This window comes from Salmo salar, chromosome ssa03 (genome assembly GCF_905237065.1).
Source record: "Salmo salar chromosome ssa03, Ssal_v3.1, whole genome shotgun sequence".
NCBI classification, from domain to species: domain Eukaryota; kingdom Metazoa; phylum Chordata; class Actinopteri; order Salmoniformes; family Salmonidae; genus Salmo; species Salmo salar.
In genome coordinates this window covers 43,532,936-43,553,836 of record NC_059444.1, presented here as the reverse complement: position 1 = coordinate 43,553,836, position 20,901 = coordinate 43,532,936, and the positions used below count along the sequence as shown (strand labels likewise).

Below are 20,901 nucleotides of genomic sequence, written 5' to 3'. Positions count from 1 at the left end.
GATTTTTTTCCTTCATTTCATGAGGCATGTCTTACCATGTTCCGACCATAGGAATGTTAAGGAGATTATTTAATAAACACTTCCTCATATGTCATTTCAACCAGTATTTCTCTCATTTTCTCAACTTTCTTTTGTTGTCCAGCAGCCATAGACACAATCCTAGTCATATGAACAACCCATGCTTGTTGGTGCGTCTTTACATCTTCCCTATTTATACATTTATGAAAGATATTTTAATCACTGTCATATGAAACCGCTTGCATTTGCGATGCAGTTTTGAGAATGGTGTTTTCCTGCTAATTGCCTTTTTGAACATTCCCGCTTATAGCCAACTGCCGTGTGTGCATTGCTGTGTTTATAATGTGTCTGTCTTCACTTGTAGCCTACTTCGGAGCTGCTGATTAAAAAAATGTATTATTATTTAACTAGGCAAGTCTGTTAAGAACAAATTCTTATTTAAAATGACAGCCTAGCGGGGAACAGTAGGTTTACTGCCTTGTTCAGGGGTTGAACAACATATTTTTACCTTGTCAGCTCGGGAATTCGATCTGGCAACCTTTAGGTTACTGGCCCAATGCTCTAACCACTAGGCTACCTGCTTCCCCTGATGCCTGTGAGAAGGACCCAATCACGTGAGGGTCATTGGCTAATAAGAATTTGTCACGTTTCACTTCAATAGCAGGAGGGGTGAAGTCAGGCGCAGGAGACTGAGGTCCGTGTAAACACACGTTTAATAAATCCTCGAAAAAATGCTGCAACAAGGCAGGGCGCACAATATACACAATAGGAGAACAGCTCCAATAAATACTGTAGGACGGGACACAGCCCGGCACCCCTAATGCCTAAAACACGCAACGTAAATGAGGACACACAATTCCCCTACTTGCCCAAAAGACATGACAATAAAGAATCCCGCACAAATCCCGAAACAAAACAGACAAACTAAATACCCCACTAATTAACTAACCAGAACAGGTGCTGACCTAAAACAGACATAACCAAAAGACACAGAAACATAGATCGGTGGCAGCTAGTAGGCCGGTGACGGCGACCGCCAAGCACCGCCCGACCCGGGAGAGGCGCCACCTTCTGTGGACATTGTGACAGAATTTAAATATCTGAGAGAGCCATGTGAGTGAGAGGTGCTTCGGAGTAGGCTACAGCGATTGACAGCTGGGAGAAGGGAATTATAATTACTATAGTCAGCCCAAGGGCACAGTGGCCACAGGGCAATAATTTTTTTAGTGGGCATTATGACCACACAAGGGGGAATCGACGGCCATGGCCACCGATTCCGCCGGGAAATTAGAGCCCTGGTGTGGACCCCAGGAAGTGTAGCTGCTGCTTTCGCAGGAGCTAATGGGGATCCTAATAAAACACAAAAAATACCAAACAACCTCCCCCTCAAGGTCAGCAAAACCTTGAGGGGGACTGATTGTGGACTTCAGGAGGAGAAATGTTGGGCATGCCCCCATCCTCATCAACGGTAAAAAATATCAAGTTCCTTGGCGCACAACCGCACAGACGTCGTGGTGAAGAAGGCATGGCAGCGACTCTTTAACTTCAGGAGGCTGAAGAAATTTGGCCTGTCCCAGTGGGCTCTCATGGTGTTCTACAGGAGCACCATCGAGAACATACTGTCGGGCTGAATCACAGCCTGGTACGGCAACTGCACCGCCGTTGACCGCAAGGCTGTACAGACGGTGATACGCTCAGCCGAACAACATTGGGTGCTCACTGCCTGCCCTCCAGGACACCTACAACACCAGGTGTTGCAGGAAAGCCAAGAATATCTGTTCTCCCCACTTCCAACACTCAGACATGGGGAGTATACAGTAGGAGTATCATGGGAAAAAAACTGTCAGACTGGCCAATAGCTTCTACCCCCCAGACCATCAGGCTGCTCCCCCTATCCCTCCGGCCCCCCCGGAATTCCTACCTCCCCCTTCTGCTGCTCCCCTTATGGATATTCTACACCCCCCAACCCCCAACGAACACTTAGTTATTATTATTTTTTATTATTATTATTAATATTATTGTCTCATTCACTTCGCTTTTTTTGACCTGCACTGTTTGAGCTCGGAGCAGAAGAATTTCACTGTACCCGGAAATCACATCTGTGACTCTGTGCATGTGACTAATAAACTCATCTAATCTAATCATTAAAAATATATATACTTTCCAACCCCAGGCCTCGCTGGGGTATATGTTAGGTCAAATGGTTGCTTACTGTGTACACCATGGGTAGGGGGCAGACAAATATTTGTATTTTGCATTCAGAAAGGATCGAGTGGGTTTGGTTTGTGTGTGTATTGAGTTTGTTTGTTGGTGTGTCTATGTTTGCCTGTGCCTGTATGTGTGTGTATATGTATAATTATTGTGTGATTCATATCTATATGCTACATTTTGGTTTTTCTTTAAATATTTGTATATGGCATTAGTGCGTAAGCCTAAGCATTAGGGCATAACTGTATGTGTGCCAAATACACGCCAATTGCCAAAGCCTTTTGGGAGCGTGGGCAGAAAAATATTTAAACAATTTTTGAAGAAATGAGAAACGTCATTGTTCAATAAATGTTCAAGAGAAAAAAGGGCAGCACATTATCTATATTTGCGGGTTAGTGTCAGGTGCGGTCCTCAGATTTTCTCTTTATCACATACTGTAGACAGGCAGTGACCCGCACATCACTATTCCACACAGGTGTTTGTGAACAGGGTGTGTACTCCATGAGACGTCTGTCTTTGAGATCTCTACTGCTGTATGGGCCCGATTCAATCAGGTCCGCTTTAGCCGACATCCGCATGGCTGATGTTTTGATGGTGTTTGAGGTGGAAATCCACAAGCGGCTCCCGGCATTTTACCTAAAGCTGACATTGTCATTGGCTGCATGGAGTCGGATTAAGATAAATCTCATGCAGCCTTGTTTACAAGTTCGAACACTGGATTATATAATTTAATGGTTTTCAATTTTAGCGTCATTATTTCTATATAGCCTGCACTTTCTCGTTCTGAACTTCTAACTCTAGTGGGATGGGTTTGGCTTCTTGACAATGATCACAAAAGCAGCTGCTCTTTGATTTGACAGCGCCAACGCAGTTCCACCTCTGACACCGCCAAAACATCAGCTATGCGGTTGTCAGCTAATGCTGGTTAACACTTGATTTGATTGAATCAAGGCCTAAGCCATCATAATATATATGGGGTGAGAGAGGGATAAGGCATCCCTCTATCCTGCCTGGCTGCTTTTGTATACCTCTAAAAGCTTATATGATGACAAACCAATGTCAGACACTCACCTCACTCCACGCACCACGCACCTGTGGGCACAGGGGATGCAGGTCGGGTGCCTTGTGAAAATTTGTCGACGAGTGGGTAACCCGCCTGTACCATCCGTCCTATTGGCCAACGTGCAATCATTGGAGAATAAACTGGATGAGCTCACTTCAAGACTATCCTACCAAAGGGACATTAAAAACTGTAATATCTTATGTTTCACCGAGTCGTGGCTGAACGACGAGCTGGATAATATACAGTTGCCTGGTTTTTCCGTGCATTGGCAAAACAAAATAGCTGCCTCCGGAAAGACAAGGGGTGGCAGTCTATGTCTATTTGTCAATAACAGCTGTTGCGCAAAATCAAATATTAAGGAAGTCTTGAGGTTTTACTCGCCTGAGGTAGAGTATCTCATGATAAGCTGTAGACTACACTATTTACCAAGAGGGTAGCTGTCTATTTACCACCACAAACCGATGCTGGCACTAAGACCACACTCAACAAGCTGTATAAAGAAATAAGCAAGCAAGCATGTTACATGTGCAACAAGAGGAAAAAAACTCTAGACCACTGTTACTCCACACACAGAGACGGGTAGAAAGCTCTCCCTTGCCTTCCATTTGGCAAATCTGATCATAATTCTATCCTCCTGATTCCTACTTACAAGCAACAAATAAAGCAGGAAGTACCAGTGATTCGCTTAATAGGGAACTGGTCAGATGATGCAGATCCTAAGCTACAGGACTGTTTTTCTAGCACAGACTGGAATATGTTCCGGGACTCATCCAATTGCATTGAGGAGTATACCGGGTTCATCAATAAGTGCATCGATGATGTTGTCCCCACAGTGACCGGAGGTTCCCCAACCAGAAGCTATGGATTACAGGAAACATCCGCAATGAGCTAAAGGGTAGAGCTGCCGCTTTCAAGGAGTCGACTCTAACCCGGACTCTTATAAGAAATGCTGCTATGCCCTCAGATGAACCATCAAACATGCAAAGCGTAAATACAGGACTAAGATTGAATCCTACTACACCGGCTCCGACGCTCGTCGGATGTGGCAGGGCTTGCAAATTATTACTGACTACAAAGGGAAGCAATGAGACAGCCTATAGGGAGGAGGTCAGAGAACTGGAAGTGTGGTGCCAGGACAACAAGCTCTCCCTCAAAGTGATCAAGACAAAGGAGATGATTGTGGACTTCAGGCAAAGGAGAGCCAAGCACACCCCCATTCTCATCGACGGGGCTGTAGTGGAGCAGGTTGAGCGCTTCAAGTTCCTTGTTGTCCACATCACCAACAAACTATCATGGTCCAAACACACCAAGACAGTCGTGAAGAGGGCACGACAATGCCTATTCCCCATCAGGAGACTGAAAATTTGGGGCATGGGTCCTCAGATCCTCAACTAGTTATACAGCTGCATCATCGAGAGCATCCTGACTGGTTGCATCACCGACTGGTACGGCAACTGCTCGGACTCCGACCGCAAGGTGCTACAGAGGGTTGTGCGTACGGCCCAGTGCATCTCTGGGGCTAAGCTTCCTGCCATCCAAGACCTATATACCATGCGGTGTCAGAGGAAGGGGCTAAAAATTGCCAAAGACTCCAGCCACCCTAGTCATAGACTGTTCTCTCTGCTACCGCACGGCAAGCGGCACCGGAGCGCCAAGTCTAGGTCCAAAAGGCTTCTTAACAGCTTCTACCACCAAGCCATAAGACTGCTGAACAGCTAATCAAATGGCTACCCGGACTATTTACATTGACCCCCCCTTTTCACACTGCTACTACTCGCTGTTTATTATCTATGCATAGTCACTTTACCACTACCTCCAAGTACATATTACCTCAATTACCTTGACTAACCTGTACTCCCGCAGACTGACTCGGTACCGGTACCCCCTGTATATAGCCTTGTTATTGTTATTATATTGTTGCTCTTTTATTTTTTACTTTGGTTTATATAGTATTTAGAGTCTTTAACTCAAATTTTTCTTAAAACTGCATTGTTGGTTAATTAAGAGCTTGTATTGTTGGTTAAGGACCTGTTGTATTTGGAGCATGTGACAAATCAAATTTGATTTGATTTAACTTCTTATGGGCAGGTGGGATGGTAGCGTCCCACCTGGCCAACATCCAGAGAAATTGCAGAGCGTGAAATTCAAACTACAGAATTATAAATATTTAACTTTCATAAAATCACAAGTGTAATACATCAAAATAAAGCTTAACTTCTTGTTAATCCATCCGCTGTGTCAGATTTCAAAAAGGCTTTACGGCAAAAGCACACCATGCAATTATCTGAGGACAGCGCCCCGCATACAAAAGCATGAAAAACATATTTCAACCAGGCAGGTGCGCCACGAAAGTCAGAAATAGCGATATAATAGATGCCTTACCTTTGATGATCTTCTTCTGTTGGCACTCCAAAAGGTCCCAGTTACATCACAAATGGTCCTTTTATTCGATAATGTACTTCTTTATATCCATAAAAGCTCAGTTTAGCTGGCACGCTTCAGTCAATAATCCACCCAGTTTCCCTCCATCAAAATGCATACAAAATGAATCCCAAACGTTACTAATAAACTTTTCCAAACAAGTCAAACAATGTTTATAATCAAACCTTAGGTACCGTAATACGTAAATAAACGCTAAAATTTAAGACGGAGAATCGTTATTTTCTTTACCGGAGAAAAATACCAAAGAACGCGCTCTCTTCAACTTGCTTGGAAACACTACAGCCAAAATGGGAGCCACCTAGAAAAACTACAAAACTACTAATTTTTCAAAAACCCAGCATGAAACTCTTTCTAAAGACTGTTGACATCTAGTGGAAGCCCTAGGAACTGCAATCTGGGAGGATTTCCACTTACAATAAAAGTGACAGCCATTGAAAACAGTGGTAGGCCGAATTTTTTGGGATGGTTTGTCCTCGGGGTTTTGCCTGCCATATCAGTTCTGTTATACTCACAGACATCATTTTAACAGTTTTAGAATCTTTAGAGTGTTTTCCATCCAAATCTACATATATTCATATCCTAGCTTCTGGGCATGAGTAACAGGCAGTTTACTTTGGGCATGCTTTTCATCCGGACGTGAAAATACTGCCCCCTACCCAAGAGAGGTTAAATATTATGGTCTGCAGCTTATCATGAATTATTTCAACGCAAGACTTCCTTATCATTAAAGATCGCACACCGGCTGTTGTTATCAAAGAGACACACCCCTCCTCCCTTCATCTTACCCGAGTCTGAGGTCCGGTCTTGACGATGCATAGAAAAATATGAGAGATGTATATTATCCAAGTCTCCACTCTGAGATACATAGGATATTACAGGTTTTCAGGTACCATTGATAGAATAGTCTCGAACGGAGCTCATCCAGTTTGTTCTCCAGTGACTGCACGTTCGCCAATAGAACAGAGGGCAATGGCGGTCTATTTGCTCGCCGACATAGTCTTGTCAGGATGCTGCCTCTCCTGCCTCTCTTTCGCCGCCGCTTCCTCTTTCGAGTCCCGGGGATCAGTGTCTGGTCCAGAGTAAGCAGAACGTACAGAGGTGCCAAATAAATGAAGTAGAACTGTTAATCTAAATTGAGATTAGTGATCACTGCTCTGTTATCCAATAGCTGTTTTCGGTCATAAGAAAGGCTATTAAGTTTTGATTTCCAGCGGGGGGTAAAAATACTTTTTTTCTCTATCTCATTAATCCACCCAACATATGTTTTAATAATTGTCAGTAATTAGCCCAAGGGTAATTGGCGCTGCATCATTTGTGGGGGACGACATGTTTACTGTTGATTTATTTCAGCAATTTAAGGGCTTTTGTATAGTTGTTGTTGGTTGGCATTTAACCCTGTTTATTAATGTTACTCCTGAATCACTACAATCAATAAAATAGTTTTTCTTGAGTGTACTTTTAACAGAGCTGAGATTTACTTCGAAGTGCATTAACCTTATTGCTTACGCCTATCCAGTTGTTTCAGATCTACACAAGTGCCTAGGGAGAAGGGGTTAGGGTTTGCTTCTGGACAGGGCCTAACTATACTTGCCCAATAAGCCCATGCCCCTAGGGTTTTTCCTTATTGGGACAGTCGTTAGAGCGTTCATCATTGGTGCTGATGGCCTGGGTTCCTCACGCTACTCTCACATTCTTACAAATATATGTTAATGTCATTATTTGGCAACAGTTACAACACCCCTAACTGATCTAATTAAAATCTGTTTCTCATCGAAAGATGGGAATCTGTAGGATTACACCTTCATCACAAAATCTGACAAAAATGTATCGAATCTCCCATTCCTCTCAAAAAAATGTGAAAAGCTGTTGCGCAGCAACTCACTGCCTTCCTGAAGAAAAACAATGTATACGAAACGCTTCAGTCTAGTTTTAGACCCCATCATAGAACTGAGACTGCACTTGTGAAGGTGGTAAATTACCTTTTAATGGCATCAGACCGAGGCTCTGCATCTGTCCTCGTGCTCCTAGAACTTAGTGCTGCTTTTGAAACCATCGATCACCACATTCTTTTGGAGACCCAATCTTGGTCTACACGGACAAGTTCTGGCCTGGTTTAGATCTTATCTGTCGGAAAGATATCAGTTTGTCTCTGTAGATGGTTCGTCCTCTGACAAATCAACTGTAAATTTCGGTGTTCCTCAAGGCTCCGTTTTAGGACCACTATTGTTTTCACTATATATTTTACCTCTTGGTGATGTCATTCGGAAACATAATGTTAACTTTCACTGCTATGCGGACGACACACAGCTGTATATTTTGATGAAACATGTTGAAGCCCCAAAATTTCCCTCCCTGGAAGCTTGTGTTTCAGACATAAGGAAGTGGATGCCGGCAGATGTTCTACTTTTAAACTCGGACAAAACAGACATGCTAGTTCTAGGTCCCAAAAAACAAAGACATCTTCTGTTGAATCTGACAATTAATCTTGATGGTTGTACAGTTGTCTCAAATAAAACTGTGAAGGACCTCAGCGTTACTCTGGACCCTGATCTCTCTTTTGACAAACATATCAGGACTGTTTCAAGGACAGCTTTTTTCCATCTTCGTAACATTGCAAATGAAACTTTCTGTCCAAAAATTATGCAGAAAAACGTATCCATGCTTTTGTCACTTCTAGGTTAGACTACTGCAATGCTCTACTTTCCGGCTACCTGGATAAAGCACTAAATAAACTTCAGTTAGTGCTAAACACGTCTGCTAGAATCTTGACCAGAACCAAAACATTTGATCATATTATTCCAGTGCTAGCCTCTCTCACTGGCTTCCTGTTAAGGCTAGGGCTGATTTCAAGGCTTTACTGCTAACCTACAAAGCATTACATGGGCTTGCTCCTACCTATCTTTCCGATTTGTTACTGCCGTACATACCTACACGTACGCTACGGTCACAAGACGCAGGCCTCCTTACTGTCCCTAGAATTTCTAAGCAAACATCTGGAGGCAGGGTTTTCTCCTATAGAGCTTCATTTTATGGAATGGTCTGCCTATCCATATGAGAGACGCAGACTCAGTCTCAACCGCAAACTCAGTCTTTTTATAAGAATATTTTTTTTATATCTATTTGTTCACCTTTATTTAACCAGGTAGGTCAGTTGAGAACAAGTTGTCATTTACAACTGCAACCTGGCCAAGATAAAGCAAAGCAGTGCGACAAAAACAACAACACAGAGTTACACATAAACAGACATACAGTCAATAACACAATAGAAACATCTACGTACAGGGTGTGCAAATGTAGAAGAGTTGGGAGGTAAGGCAATAAATAGGCCATAGAGGCAAAATAATTACAATTTAGCATTAACACTGGAGTGATTGATGTGCAAGTAGAGATACTGGGGTGCAAAAGAGCAAGAGGGTAAATAACAATATGGGGATAAGATAGTTGGGTGTGCTATTTACAGATTGGCTGTGTACAGGTACAGTGATTGGTAAGCTGCTCTGACAGCTGATGCTTAAAGTTACAGAGGGAGAAATAAGTGATTTTTGCAATTCGTTCAAGTCATTGGCAGCAGAGAACTGAAAGGAAAGGCGGGCAAAGGAAGTGTTGGCTTTGTGGATGACCAGTGAAATATACCTGCTGGAGCACGTGCTATGGGTGGGTGTTGCTATGGTGACCAGTGAGCTGAGATAAGGCAGGGCTTTACCTAGCAAAGACTTATAGTTGACCTGTAGCCAGTGGGTTTGGCGACAAATATGTAGTGAGGGCCAGCCAACAAGAGCATACAGGTCACGGTGGTGGGTAGTATATTGGGCTTTGGTGACAAAACGGATGGCACTGTGAGACTACATCCAGTTTGCTGAGTAGAGTGTTGGAGGCTATTTTTTAAATGACATCGGTGAAGTCAAGGATCGGTAGGATAGTCAGTTTTACAAGGGTATGTTTGGCAGCATGAGTGAAGGAGACTTTGTTGCAAAATAGGAAGCCGATTCCAGATTTCATTTTGGATTGGAGATGCTTAATGTGAGTTTAGAAGGAGAGTTTACAGTCTAACCAGAGACCCCTAAGTATTTGTAGTTGTCCACATATTCTAAGTCAGAACCGTCCAGAGTAGTGATGCTAGTCAGGCGGTCGGGTGCGGGCAGCAAACAGTTGAAGAGCATGCACTTAGTTTTACTAGCATTTTAAAGCAGTTGGAGGCCACGGAAGGAGTGTTGTATGGCATTGAAGCTCATTTGTAGGTTTGTTAGCACAGTGTCCAAAGAATGGCCAGATCCAATCAAATCAAATTTTATTTGTCACATACACATGGTTAGTAGATGTTAATGCGAGTGTAGCGAAATGCTTGTGCTTCTAGTTCCGACCATGCAGTAATATCTAACAAGTAATCTAACAATTTCACAACAACTACCTTATACACACAAGTGTAAAGGAATGAATAAGAATATGTACATATAAATATATGGATGAGTGATGGCCGAACGGCATAGGCAAGATGCAGTAGATGGTATAGAGTACAGTATATACATATGAGATGAGTAATGTAGGGTATGTAAACATTATATAAAGTGGCATTGTTTAAAGTGACTTGTGATACATTTATTACATCAAATTTTTAATTATTAAAGTGGCTAGAGATTTGAGTCAGTATGTTGGCAGCAGCCACTCAATGTTAGTGATGGCTGTTTAACAGTCTGATGGCCTTCGTGCAAACTTCACTACCCTCTGGAGAGCCTTACGGTTGTGGGCGGAGCAGTTGCCGTACCAGGTGGTGATACAGCCCGACAGGATGCTCTCGATTGTGCATCTGTAAAAGTTTGTGAGTGTTTTTGCTGACAAACCAAATTTCTTCAGCCCCCTGAGAAGGCGCTGTGTGGGTGGACCATTTCAGTTTTCCGTGATGTGTACACCAAGGAATGTAAAACTTTCCACCTTCTCCACTACTGTCCCGTCGATGTGGATAGGGGGTGCTCCCTCTGCTGTTTCCTGAAGTCCATGATCATCTCCTTTGTTCTGTTGACGTTGAGTGTGAGGTTATTTTCCTGACACCACACTCCGAGGGCCTCCTCCCTGTAGGCCGTCTCGTTGTTGTTGGTAATCAAGCCTACCACTGTAGTGTCGTCTGCAAACTTGATGATTAAGTTGGAGGCGTGCATTGCCATGCAGTCATGGGTGAACAGGGAGTACAGGAGAGGGCTGAGAACGCACCCTTGTGCGGCCCCTGTGTTGTGGATCAGTGGGGTCGAGATGTTGTTTCCTACCCTCACCACCTGGGGGCGGCCCATCAGAAAGTCCAGGACCCAGTTGCACAGGGCCAGGTTGAGACCCAGGGTCTCGAGCTTAATGACGAGTTTGGAGGGTACTATGGTATTAAATCCTGAGCTGTAATCGATGAGCAGCATTCTTACATAGGTATTCCTCTTGTCCAGATGGGTTAGGGCAGTGTGCAGTGTGATTGCGATTGCATAGTCTGTGGACCTATTGGGGCGGTAAGCAAATTGGAGTGGGTCTAGGGTGTCAAGTAGGGTGGAGGTGATATGATCCTTGACTAGTCTCTCAAAGCACTTCATGATGACGGAAGTGAGTGCTACAGGGCGATAGTCATTTAGCAAAAGTTCCCTTAGTATCTTGGGAACAGGAACAATGGTGGCTCTCTTGAAGCATGTGGGAAAAGCAGACTGGGATAGGGATTGATTGAATATGTCCGTAAACACACCAGCCAGCTCGTCTGTGCATGCTCTGACGATGCGGCTAGGGATGCCGTCTGGTCCGGCAGCCTTGCGAGGATTAACACGTTTAAATGTTTTACTCACGTTGGCTGCGGTGAAGGAGAGCCCACAGGTTTGGTAGCGGGCCGTTCAGTAGCACTGTATTGTGTGAGTGCCACTGATGTATACAGAATGGTGTTGTCTGCGTAGAGGTGGATCAGAGAATCACCAGCAGCAGGAGCGACATCATTGATATATACAGAGAAAAGATTCGGCCCGATAATTGAACCCTGTGGCAGCCCTATAGATACTGCCACAGGTCCGGACACCAGGCCCGCCTATTTGACACAATGAACTCTATCTGAGAAGTAGTTGGTGAACCAAGTGAGGCAGTCATTTGAGAAGCCAAGGCTATTGAGTCTGCCAATAAGAATGCGGTGATTGACAGTGTCGAAAGCCTTGGCCAGGTCAATGGCGGTTATGATTATCGTATAGGACGTGGCTGATGTTCACCCATGACCAGCTCGGAAACCTGATTGCATAGTGGAGAAGGTACGGTGGGATTCGAAATGGTCGGTGATCTGTTTGTTAACTTGGCTTTCGAAGACTTAAGATAGGCAAGGTAGGTTGGATTCTAGGTCTGTAACAGTTTGGGTCTAGAGTGTCTCCCCCTTTGAAGAGGTGGATGACCGCGGCAGCTTTCCAATCTTTGGGGATCTCAGACGATACGAAAGAGAGGTTGAACAGGCTAGTAATAGGGGTTGCAACAATTTCGACGGATCATTTTAGAGAGGGCTAGCCTTAGCTTTCCTAACTGACTGAGTATATTGGTTCCTGACTTCCCTGAAAAGTTGCATATCGCAGGGGCTATTCGATGCTAATGTAGAATGCCACAGGATGTTTTTGTGCTGGTCAAGGGCAGTCAAGTCTGGGGTGAACCAAGGTCTATATCTGTTCTTAGTTCTACATATTTTGAATGGGGCATGCTTATTTAAGATGGTGAGGAAAGCACTTTTAAAGAGCAACCAGGCATCCTCTACTGACGGGATGAGGTCAATATCCTTCCAGGATACCCAGGCCAGGTCGATTAGAAAGGCCTGCTCGCGGAAGTATTTTATGGAGCATTTGACAGTGATGTGGGGTGGTCGTTTGACCGTGGACCCATTACACACGCAGGCAATGAGGCAGTGATCACTGAGATCCTGGTTGAAGACAGCAGAGGTGTATTTAGAGGGCTAGTTGGTCAGGATGATATCTAAGAGGGTGCCCGTGGTTATGGATTTAGGGTTGTACCTGGTAGGTTCCTTGATAATTTGTGTGAAATTGAGGGCATCAAGCTTAGATTGTAGGATGGCCGGGGTGTTAAGCATGTCCCAGTTTAGGTACAAACTCTGAAGATAGATGGGGGGCAATCAATTCACATATGGTGTCCAAGGAACAGCTGGGGGCAGAACGCAGTCTATAACAGGCGGCAACGGTGAGAGACTTGTTTGTGGAAAGGTGGATTTTTAAAAGTAGAAGCTTGAATTGTTTGGGCAAAGACCTGGATATTATGACAGAACTCTGCAGGCTGTCTCTGCAGTAGATTGCAACTCCACCCCCTTTGGCAGTTCTATCTTGTCTGAAAATGTTATAGTTAGGGATGGAAATTTCTGGATTTTTGGTGGCCTTCCTAAGCCAGGATTCAGACACGGCTAGGACATCCGGGTTGGCGGAGTGTGCTAAATCAGGTAATAAAACAAACGTAGGGAGGAGGCTTCTAATGTTAACATGCATGAAACAAGGCTTTTGCGGTTACAGAAGTCAACAAATGAGAGCACCTGGGGAATGGGAGTGGTGTAGGGGGCTGCAGGGTCTGGGTTAACCTCTATATCACCAGAGGAACAGAGGAGGAGTAGGATAAGGGTATGGCTGAAGGCTATAAGAACTGGTCGTCTAGTGCGTTCGGAACAGAGAGTAAAAGGAGCAGATTTCTGGGTGCGGGAGAATCGATTCAAGGCATAATGTACAGACAAGGAAGGGTATGGTAGGATGTGAGTACAGTGGAGGTAAACCTAGGCATTGAGTGACAATGAGAGAGGTTTTTTCTCTAGAGGCACCAGTTCATCCAGTTGAGGTCACCGCATGTGTGGGGGGTGGAACAAAAGGGCTAGTTAAGGCATATTGGGCAGAGCTGAAGGCTCTACAGAGAAATAAGACAATAATCCCTAACCAAAACAGCAATAGACAAGTCATATTGACATTAGGGAGAGGGATGTGTAGCCGAGTGATCATAGGGCTCAGTGAGTAGCAATAGATGAGTCAGGGAGCCAATTCAGTAGTGCTACTATGCTAGGCAAGCTCGAGACATGGCGATTCAGACAGCTAGCGGGCCGGATGTTAGCAAATGGGCCTCAGGGGACGTCGTAACGGAAGAGCCTGTTGAAACCACCTCGGACAGTTATGTCGGCAGACCAGTCATGATGGATCAGCGGGGCTCCGTGTCGGCAGTAAAGGGTCCAGGCCAATTGGCAAACAAGGTATTGTAGCCCAAGAATTGGCTGATGGACGTCTTTGGCTAGCCTGGAGATGGGCCTTGCTCGAGGCTAGCTCCAGGCTAACTGGTGCTTTCTTCGGGACAGAGATGTTAGCCAGGAGTAGCCACTCGGATAGCAGCTAGCTAGCTGCGATGATCCGGTGTAAAGGTTCAGAGTTAGCGGTAGGAATCCGGAGATGTGGTAGAGAAAAAGCAGTCCGATATGCTCTGGGTTGATATCGCGCTGTGCAGACTGGCAGGAATTGACCGAGCTGAGGCTGGCTGATGTCCGAGTAGTCAGTGGCTAGCTTGTAGCTAGTTAGCTGGCTAGCCTCTGGTGGGGGTTCCCGTTCTAAAGTATAAAAAATAGCAGATCCGTACCACATTGGTTGAGACGTGTTGCAGGAGAGTATGTTCTGTCCATAGATGGAAATTGAGATTAAAAATATATACGAAATATATAAGAAGAAAATGATATATACACGGGACGGGACAAGACAAAAACAGACATTCGACTGCTACGCCATCTCTTCAGTAGGTCCTATAATTGAGTGTAGTCTGGCCCAAGTGTGTGAAGGTGAAAGTAAAGGCACTGGAGCAACGAACCGCCCTTGCTGTCTCTGCCTGGCCAGTTCTCCTCTCTCCACTGGGATTCTCTGACTCAAACCCTGTTACAGGGTCTGAGTCACTGGCTTACTGGTGCTCTTCCATGCCATCCCTAGGAGTGGTGCGCCACTTAAGTGGGTTGAGTCGCTGACGTGATCTTCCTGTCCGGGTTGGCACCCCCCCTTGGGTTCGTGCCGTGAGGGAGATCTTCGTGGGCTATACTCGGCCTTGTCTCAGGATAGTAAGTTGGTGGTTGAAGATATCCCTCTAGTGGTGTGGGGGCTGAGCTTTGGCAAGTGGGTGGGGTTATATCCTGCCTGTTTGGCCCTGTCCGGGGGTATCGTTGTACGGGGCCACAGTGTCTCCCGACCCCTCCTGTCTCAGCCTCCAGTATTTACGCTGCAATAGTTTGTGTAGGGGGGGCTAGGGTCAGTCTGTTATATCTGGAGTATTTCTTCTGTCTTATCCCACGTCCTGTGTTAATTTAAGTATGCCCTCTCTAATTCTCTCTCTCTCTTTTTTTTCTCTCTCTCTTTTGCTTTCTCTCTCTCTCTCAAAGGACCTGAGCCCTAGGACCATGCCTCAGGACTACCTGGCTTGATGACTCCTTGCTGTCCCCAGTCCACCTGGTTGTGCTGCTGCTCCAGCTTCAACTGTTCTGCCTGCGGCTATGGAACCCTGACCTGTTCACCGGACGTATTGCCTTGTCCCAGACCTGCTGTTTTGAACTCTCTAGAGACAGCAGGAGCGGTAGACATACTCTGAATGATCGGCTATGAAAAGCCAACTGACATTTACTCATGAGGTGCTGACCTGTTGCACCCTCTACAACCACTGTGATTATTATTATTTGACCCTGCTGGTCATCTATGAACATTTGAACATCTTGGCCATGTTCTGTTATAATCTCCACCCGGCACAGCCAGAAGAGGACTGGCCACCCCTCATAACCTGGTTCCTCTCTAGGTTTCTTCCTAGGTTTTGGTCTTTCTAGGGAGTTTTTCCTAGCCACCGTGCTTCTACACCTGCATTGCACGCCGTTTTGGGTTTTAGGCTGGGTTTCTGCATCAGCTGATGTAAGAAGAGCTTTATAATTGATTGATTGATGACCACATTTCCACTACCTCTCATAAATTGTTAGTACTTATTAATTCTATATAGCTGGACATCTCTCCATCATCTTCTTGAAATGCACTTTGAAGTGAATCTCAGCTCTGTTAAAAGTACACTTTAGAAAAACAGCTTTATTGATCAGGAGTAACATTAAAATAGGGTGAAAGGACCTACCAACATTATACCACTATACAGAAAGCCTGAAAATTGCAGAGAAAATAGTAAGATTAACTGATAACTGATGCAGACATGGTGCTGTAGCAGAAAGATTGGAAGGACATGAACCAAGATGTTGTGAGTTCAAATCCCAGGTGAGGACAAGATGAATATGAATTACTGTATAAATGCACAATGTATTCATGTATGTCAATCTGTGTCAAATATGTAAATTGAAAACACTGCATGCTAAAAGCACTGTGGGTGTCCCTAACCTTGCCAAAGATCAGTGGTTCACCAATCATGGCCTTGATGGGCTCGGCAACAGTAACAACAGGTGATGTGTAATGAAACCCTTTTATTTTGGGGAGAACGTTTCTTTGGGATCTTCAGGTGACGTCCTGACAACTGATACAGAGAAATGTTCCAGCAACGTTCCCATGAAACGTGTTTAGAACATTAATATATTTTATTCTGAGAACACGGCAACCCTGTTCTGTTTATGTTTGGTGGGACGTTGATGGAAAATTGTCCGAATGCTCAGAAAATTGGACACAGGACTGTTTTTGCAACATTCCAATGAAACATGTCTAGAACATTAATATCTTATATTCTGAGAACATGGCAACCACGTTCTGATAAGCTCTGTTTGCCATTAAGGACATTTCTAACTCTAACACCAGGACATACTAAATAGGTTCTCATGAGGTTTTTGATAACATACAATGTTCTCCTAACTAACGGAAAACTAGACACTCAAATATCTGGGGAACATTAAGGGTAACATTGCAAAAACGTTCTCTTTCCCTAAAATTGTTAGCTGGGATAGGATCACAGCTGGGTGTGTGCGTGAGAGAGAGTTTGTATGTGTGTGCATCTGTCTGTCTGTCTGTCTGTCTGTCAGTCCATCTGTCCGTCCATCTATCATCTGCTTTGCTTTCTGTGTCTGTCAATCGGTCAATCCGTATTGTATTTGGTAGTGATGTGTACATCAGAAAAGACAACATTGTCTGTTGTTGGCCATGAGGCAAAGACGACATAGCAATCTTTCTTTGAAAATGTCTGCCATGGGGCATGTGTGACAGACATCAGCAGCTCTGGGTGACAGGCTCAGGTTGTGTACAGTCTGGACCCCCGGTGGCTTGTTTAGGGCTGAGGGAGTAAGAAGGATCCGAGCTTAGAGAGAACAGTACGGGCTATCCATTCCAAGAAATAGAGGAGGGGATGGAGAGAGAGAAGGTGGTTAGAGACAAGATATCTCTAGCAAGTTAGTGATGTGACCCACTCTGTTATAGGAGAGCCAAGAAATAGTGGAAGTAAGTAAGCGAGGCAAAGGCAGAGAAAAAAAGAGCAAAGAGACACAAATTAGAGAAAGAGAAATTAAAGAAGAGGAAAAGAAAGAGAGAGTACAGTAGGGCTTCTATCTCCATGGAGACCAACCCCAAAATACACCAGCTACCCTCGAGGGGGGCTCTAATCCTGTTTCAGTAGAATGAGGGGAGGGGAGCAACACACACAGAGGCCTTGTTGAAACTCACTGAACACAGAGTGTGGGGGGGTGAGTGTGTTTATTTGTGTTTGTTTGCTGTGTGTGTGTGTGTGTGTGTGTGTGTGTGTGTGTGTGTGTGTGTGTGTGTGTGTGTGTGTGTTTGTGCATGCACATGACTGTGTGTGCATGTGAAACAAACGAGTGCCAAAGTAAACCAACAACAATACCATCAATCACTCCCATCCCTGAGAGTCACCCTCTCACCCTCTCCCTCCCTCCTCCCCCGGGGTCACTCACCCTCCATGGGGGTGTTGCTGTCGGGCCGGTTGGCAAACACCACATCCACATACTCCAGCTGCATCCTCTGTAGAGAGCTCCTCAGACCTGCAGGACAGAGAGAGAAAGAGGAAGATGGAGGGGGTGGTGGATAGAGGGAGAGAGATGGGCAGAGAGGGAGCGGGAGGGTGAGAGAGAGAAAAGGAAATGAGAGAGCGAGAGAGAGAGAGAGAGAGAGAGAGAGAGAGAGAGAGAGAGGTAAACACCTGTTAGAAACCTGCAGTTACAGAACACAACAAGCCACAGAAGATCTGAGGGAAGGTGAGGGAGACCTTTCCTCCTCTGTCTCTCTCATCCTGTCAGATGAAGGCTTTGCTGTTTGAATCCCGAGAGGAGAGGAGAGAGGGAAGAGGGTTGGGGGGGTATAGATGAATGAGGTATTGTGTCTGTCAGCTCAGCTCCATTCACAAAAACTAATAGGAGAGCAGACATAGATGAAAGGATGGAGAGAGGAGAGGAGAGGATGGGACACAAGAAGACAGGAAAGGCAAAGAAAGGAGGTGTGTACCTGAGTGTGTACATATGTGTGTTTGTAAAAGTGTGTTTACGTGTATACTGTATGAGTTTCTGTGTATGTGTGTGTGTACGTGTGTGTATACGTGTGTACATTTCTGTGTCAGATGAATGCCAGTCAGAGTTAATCCTGTGAGGGAGTCATGCTCTCCCCTGTCACCATTCACAATCTTAATCCATGTCCTGTCATCTACAACCCGGTAATCCCAGGAACATTACACATGTGCGCACACATGCATGTGCACGCGCACACACACACTAATCTGAGCCTGCTCTGCCATGATTTTTAGAAGGCTCTGAAGGGACTCTATTTTGAAGTGACTCACACGACTTGTACTGATTAAGCAGTCTTAAGACCTCTACGTGCCTCTATTTTTGGAGATTAGAGAGAAGTGGATAGAAGGGTAATACATCAAATGAATTCCATTGGTGGATATGGGATAAAGGAGGAAACAAGCAAGGTCATGAACAAAGTCCTGTTTAAATATCCTTTAAATATCCTGTCAATCAGTAAATAAAACCACCAAAAACCATCCTTGTCAAACACCAGTTTGCCTCACTAGTCCTCTACTCTTGACTGTTGGAACCAGTTTAGACATCCATCAGAGATATGAATACTGTCGTCAACTGTCTTTCTCGGTCCAACATCGATTATCTTAAGGTGACACCGCCACACCTGCCAATGCCCTTCAAAAAATGCTGTGAACAGCAGTCTCTTTTAGACAATCAGATGCTGCATCGATTAGCCAGCAGTGACATCCACAACAACAGTTTAAATAGGTTGTCAACAACTGTGTCTCTCAGCCAATCAGATACTGCATCGATTAGCCTGCAGTGACATCCACATCAACAGTTTAAATAGGTTGTCAACAACTGTGTCTCTCAGCCAATCGTGTCCTTCATCAGTTAGCCTGCGGTGACATCCACCACATTATGGTGACACAGGCGCTGTGCCTCAGTATTGTTATCTATCCTCCAGGCAGGACAGCTGAGCCCAACTAATTGGTAATGCTCTCTTTCTCTCCCTTCCTATGTTTTCTCACTTTCTCTCACTTTATCTTTCCAGCTCTCTTCCTCTCTCTCCTCCCTCCCTCTCTCTCTCTCTCTCTCTGTCTCTCCCCCCTTCTCCCCATTCTTTATCTCTCATACTAAACATATGATTCTGTTCTTCTTTGGGGGGGAAAGTTAGCAGCTGATATGAATGTTAATACTATATGAGAGTGCTGCAGGAGGTGCAGGCACTGTACTGTGGACGGGACGTTGTTGGGCTGGATCAGGGACTTGGTTTGGGGTAGTGTGCGGATTGGGGTCATCTGGGTGTCAGGTTTAGCTGTGTAATATCCTAAAAACTGTAAAATAGGAGACTGGTGGGACTGAAAGGGGAAACATGGAAAGGTAAGGTGGGAGATGGCAGGAGAGGAAAGGAAAAGAAAAGGAATGGTAAGGAGAGGACAGAAAATAACAGGGGAGGAGGAGAGGAGATGATAGGAGAGAAAAGAACAGGAGAGGACACTACAGGACACGAGGGTATGGATAGAAGGGTGCTCATGTCTAGCATATCATATTACAAATGGACCAACTCAAGACCCAGAGACATCCGACCCTGAGAGGTAGTAGAGACATACAGGTACTTCAAAAGAGGAGGTTAAGTTCAACTGAGCACACCAGAGGAAATAAAATAAAATTGTATTGGTCACATGCACATGGTTAGCAGATGTTATTGTGAATGTAGTGAAATGCTTATGCATCTAGATCCGACAGTGCAGCAGTATCTAAGAACTTCACAACAAAACCTAATATCTAACAAATTCCACAACAAAGCCTAATACACACAATCTAGTAAAGGAATGGGATAAGAATATATAAGTATAAAACATATCACAGAGCAGCTAAGATGCAATAGATAGTAAAGAATAGATAGTGAAGGATACAATATACATTATATACTGTATATATGAGATGAGTAATGCGAGATATGTAAACATTCTTAAGTGGCATTATTAAAGTGACTAGTGTTCCATTTATTAAAGTGGCCAATGATATCAAGTCTGTAGGTAGGCAGCCGCCACTCTGTGCTAGTGGTGGCTGTTTAACAATCTGATGGCCTTGAGATAGAAGCTGTTTTTCAGTCTCTCGGTCCCAGCTTGGATGCACCTGTGCTGACTTTGCCTTCTGGATGGAAGCGGGGTGAACAGGCAGTGGCTCGGGTGGTTATTGTCCTTGATGATCTTTTTTGCCTTCCGGTGACATTGGGTGCTGTAGGTGTCATGGAGGGCAGGTAGTTTGCCCCGGTGATGCGTTGTGCAGACCGCACCACCCTCTGGAGAGCCTTGCAGTTGTGTGCGGTGCAGTTGCCGTACCAGGCGGTGATACAGCCCGACAGGATGATCTCAATTGTGCACCTGTAAAAGTTTGTGAGGGTTTTCAGTGTCAAGCCACATTTTTTCAGCCTACAGAGGTTGAACAGGCGCTGTTGCGCCTTCTTCACCACACTGTCTGTGTGCGTGGATCATTTCAGTTTGTCGGTGATATGTACCCCGAGGAACTTAAAACTTTCCACCTTCTCCACTGCTGTCCCGTCGATGTGGATAGGGGGCTGCTCCATTTGCTGTTTCCTGAAGTCCACGATCATCTCTTTTGTTTTGCTGACATTGAGTGAAAGGTTATTTTCCTGACACCACACTCCGAGGGCCCTGTCCTCCTCCCTGTAGGCTGTCTCATCGTTGTTGGTAATCAA

At 44.9% G+C, this 20,901-nt stretch overlaps 1 protein-coding gene across 1 annotated transcript in view; it reads right to left on the bottom strand.

Annotated features, from left to right (window-relative positions):
- Positions 1-20,901, bottom strand: part of LOC106600589 (voltage-gated potassium channel subunit beta-1) — a 91,829-nt gene that overhangs the window by 30,471 nt on the left and 40,457 nt on the right. Inside the window, exon 8 of the mRNA XM_014192067.2 lies at positions 17,613-17,699. Coding sequence (XP_014047542.1) covers positions 17,613-17,699 — 87 coding nt within the window. The remainder of the gene's footprint in view (positions 1-17,612; positions 17,700-20,901) is intronic.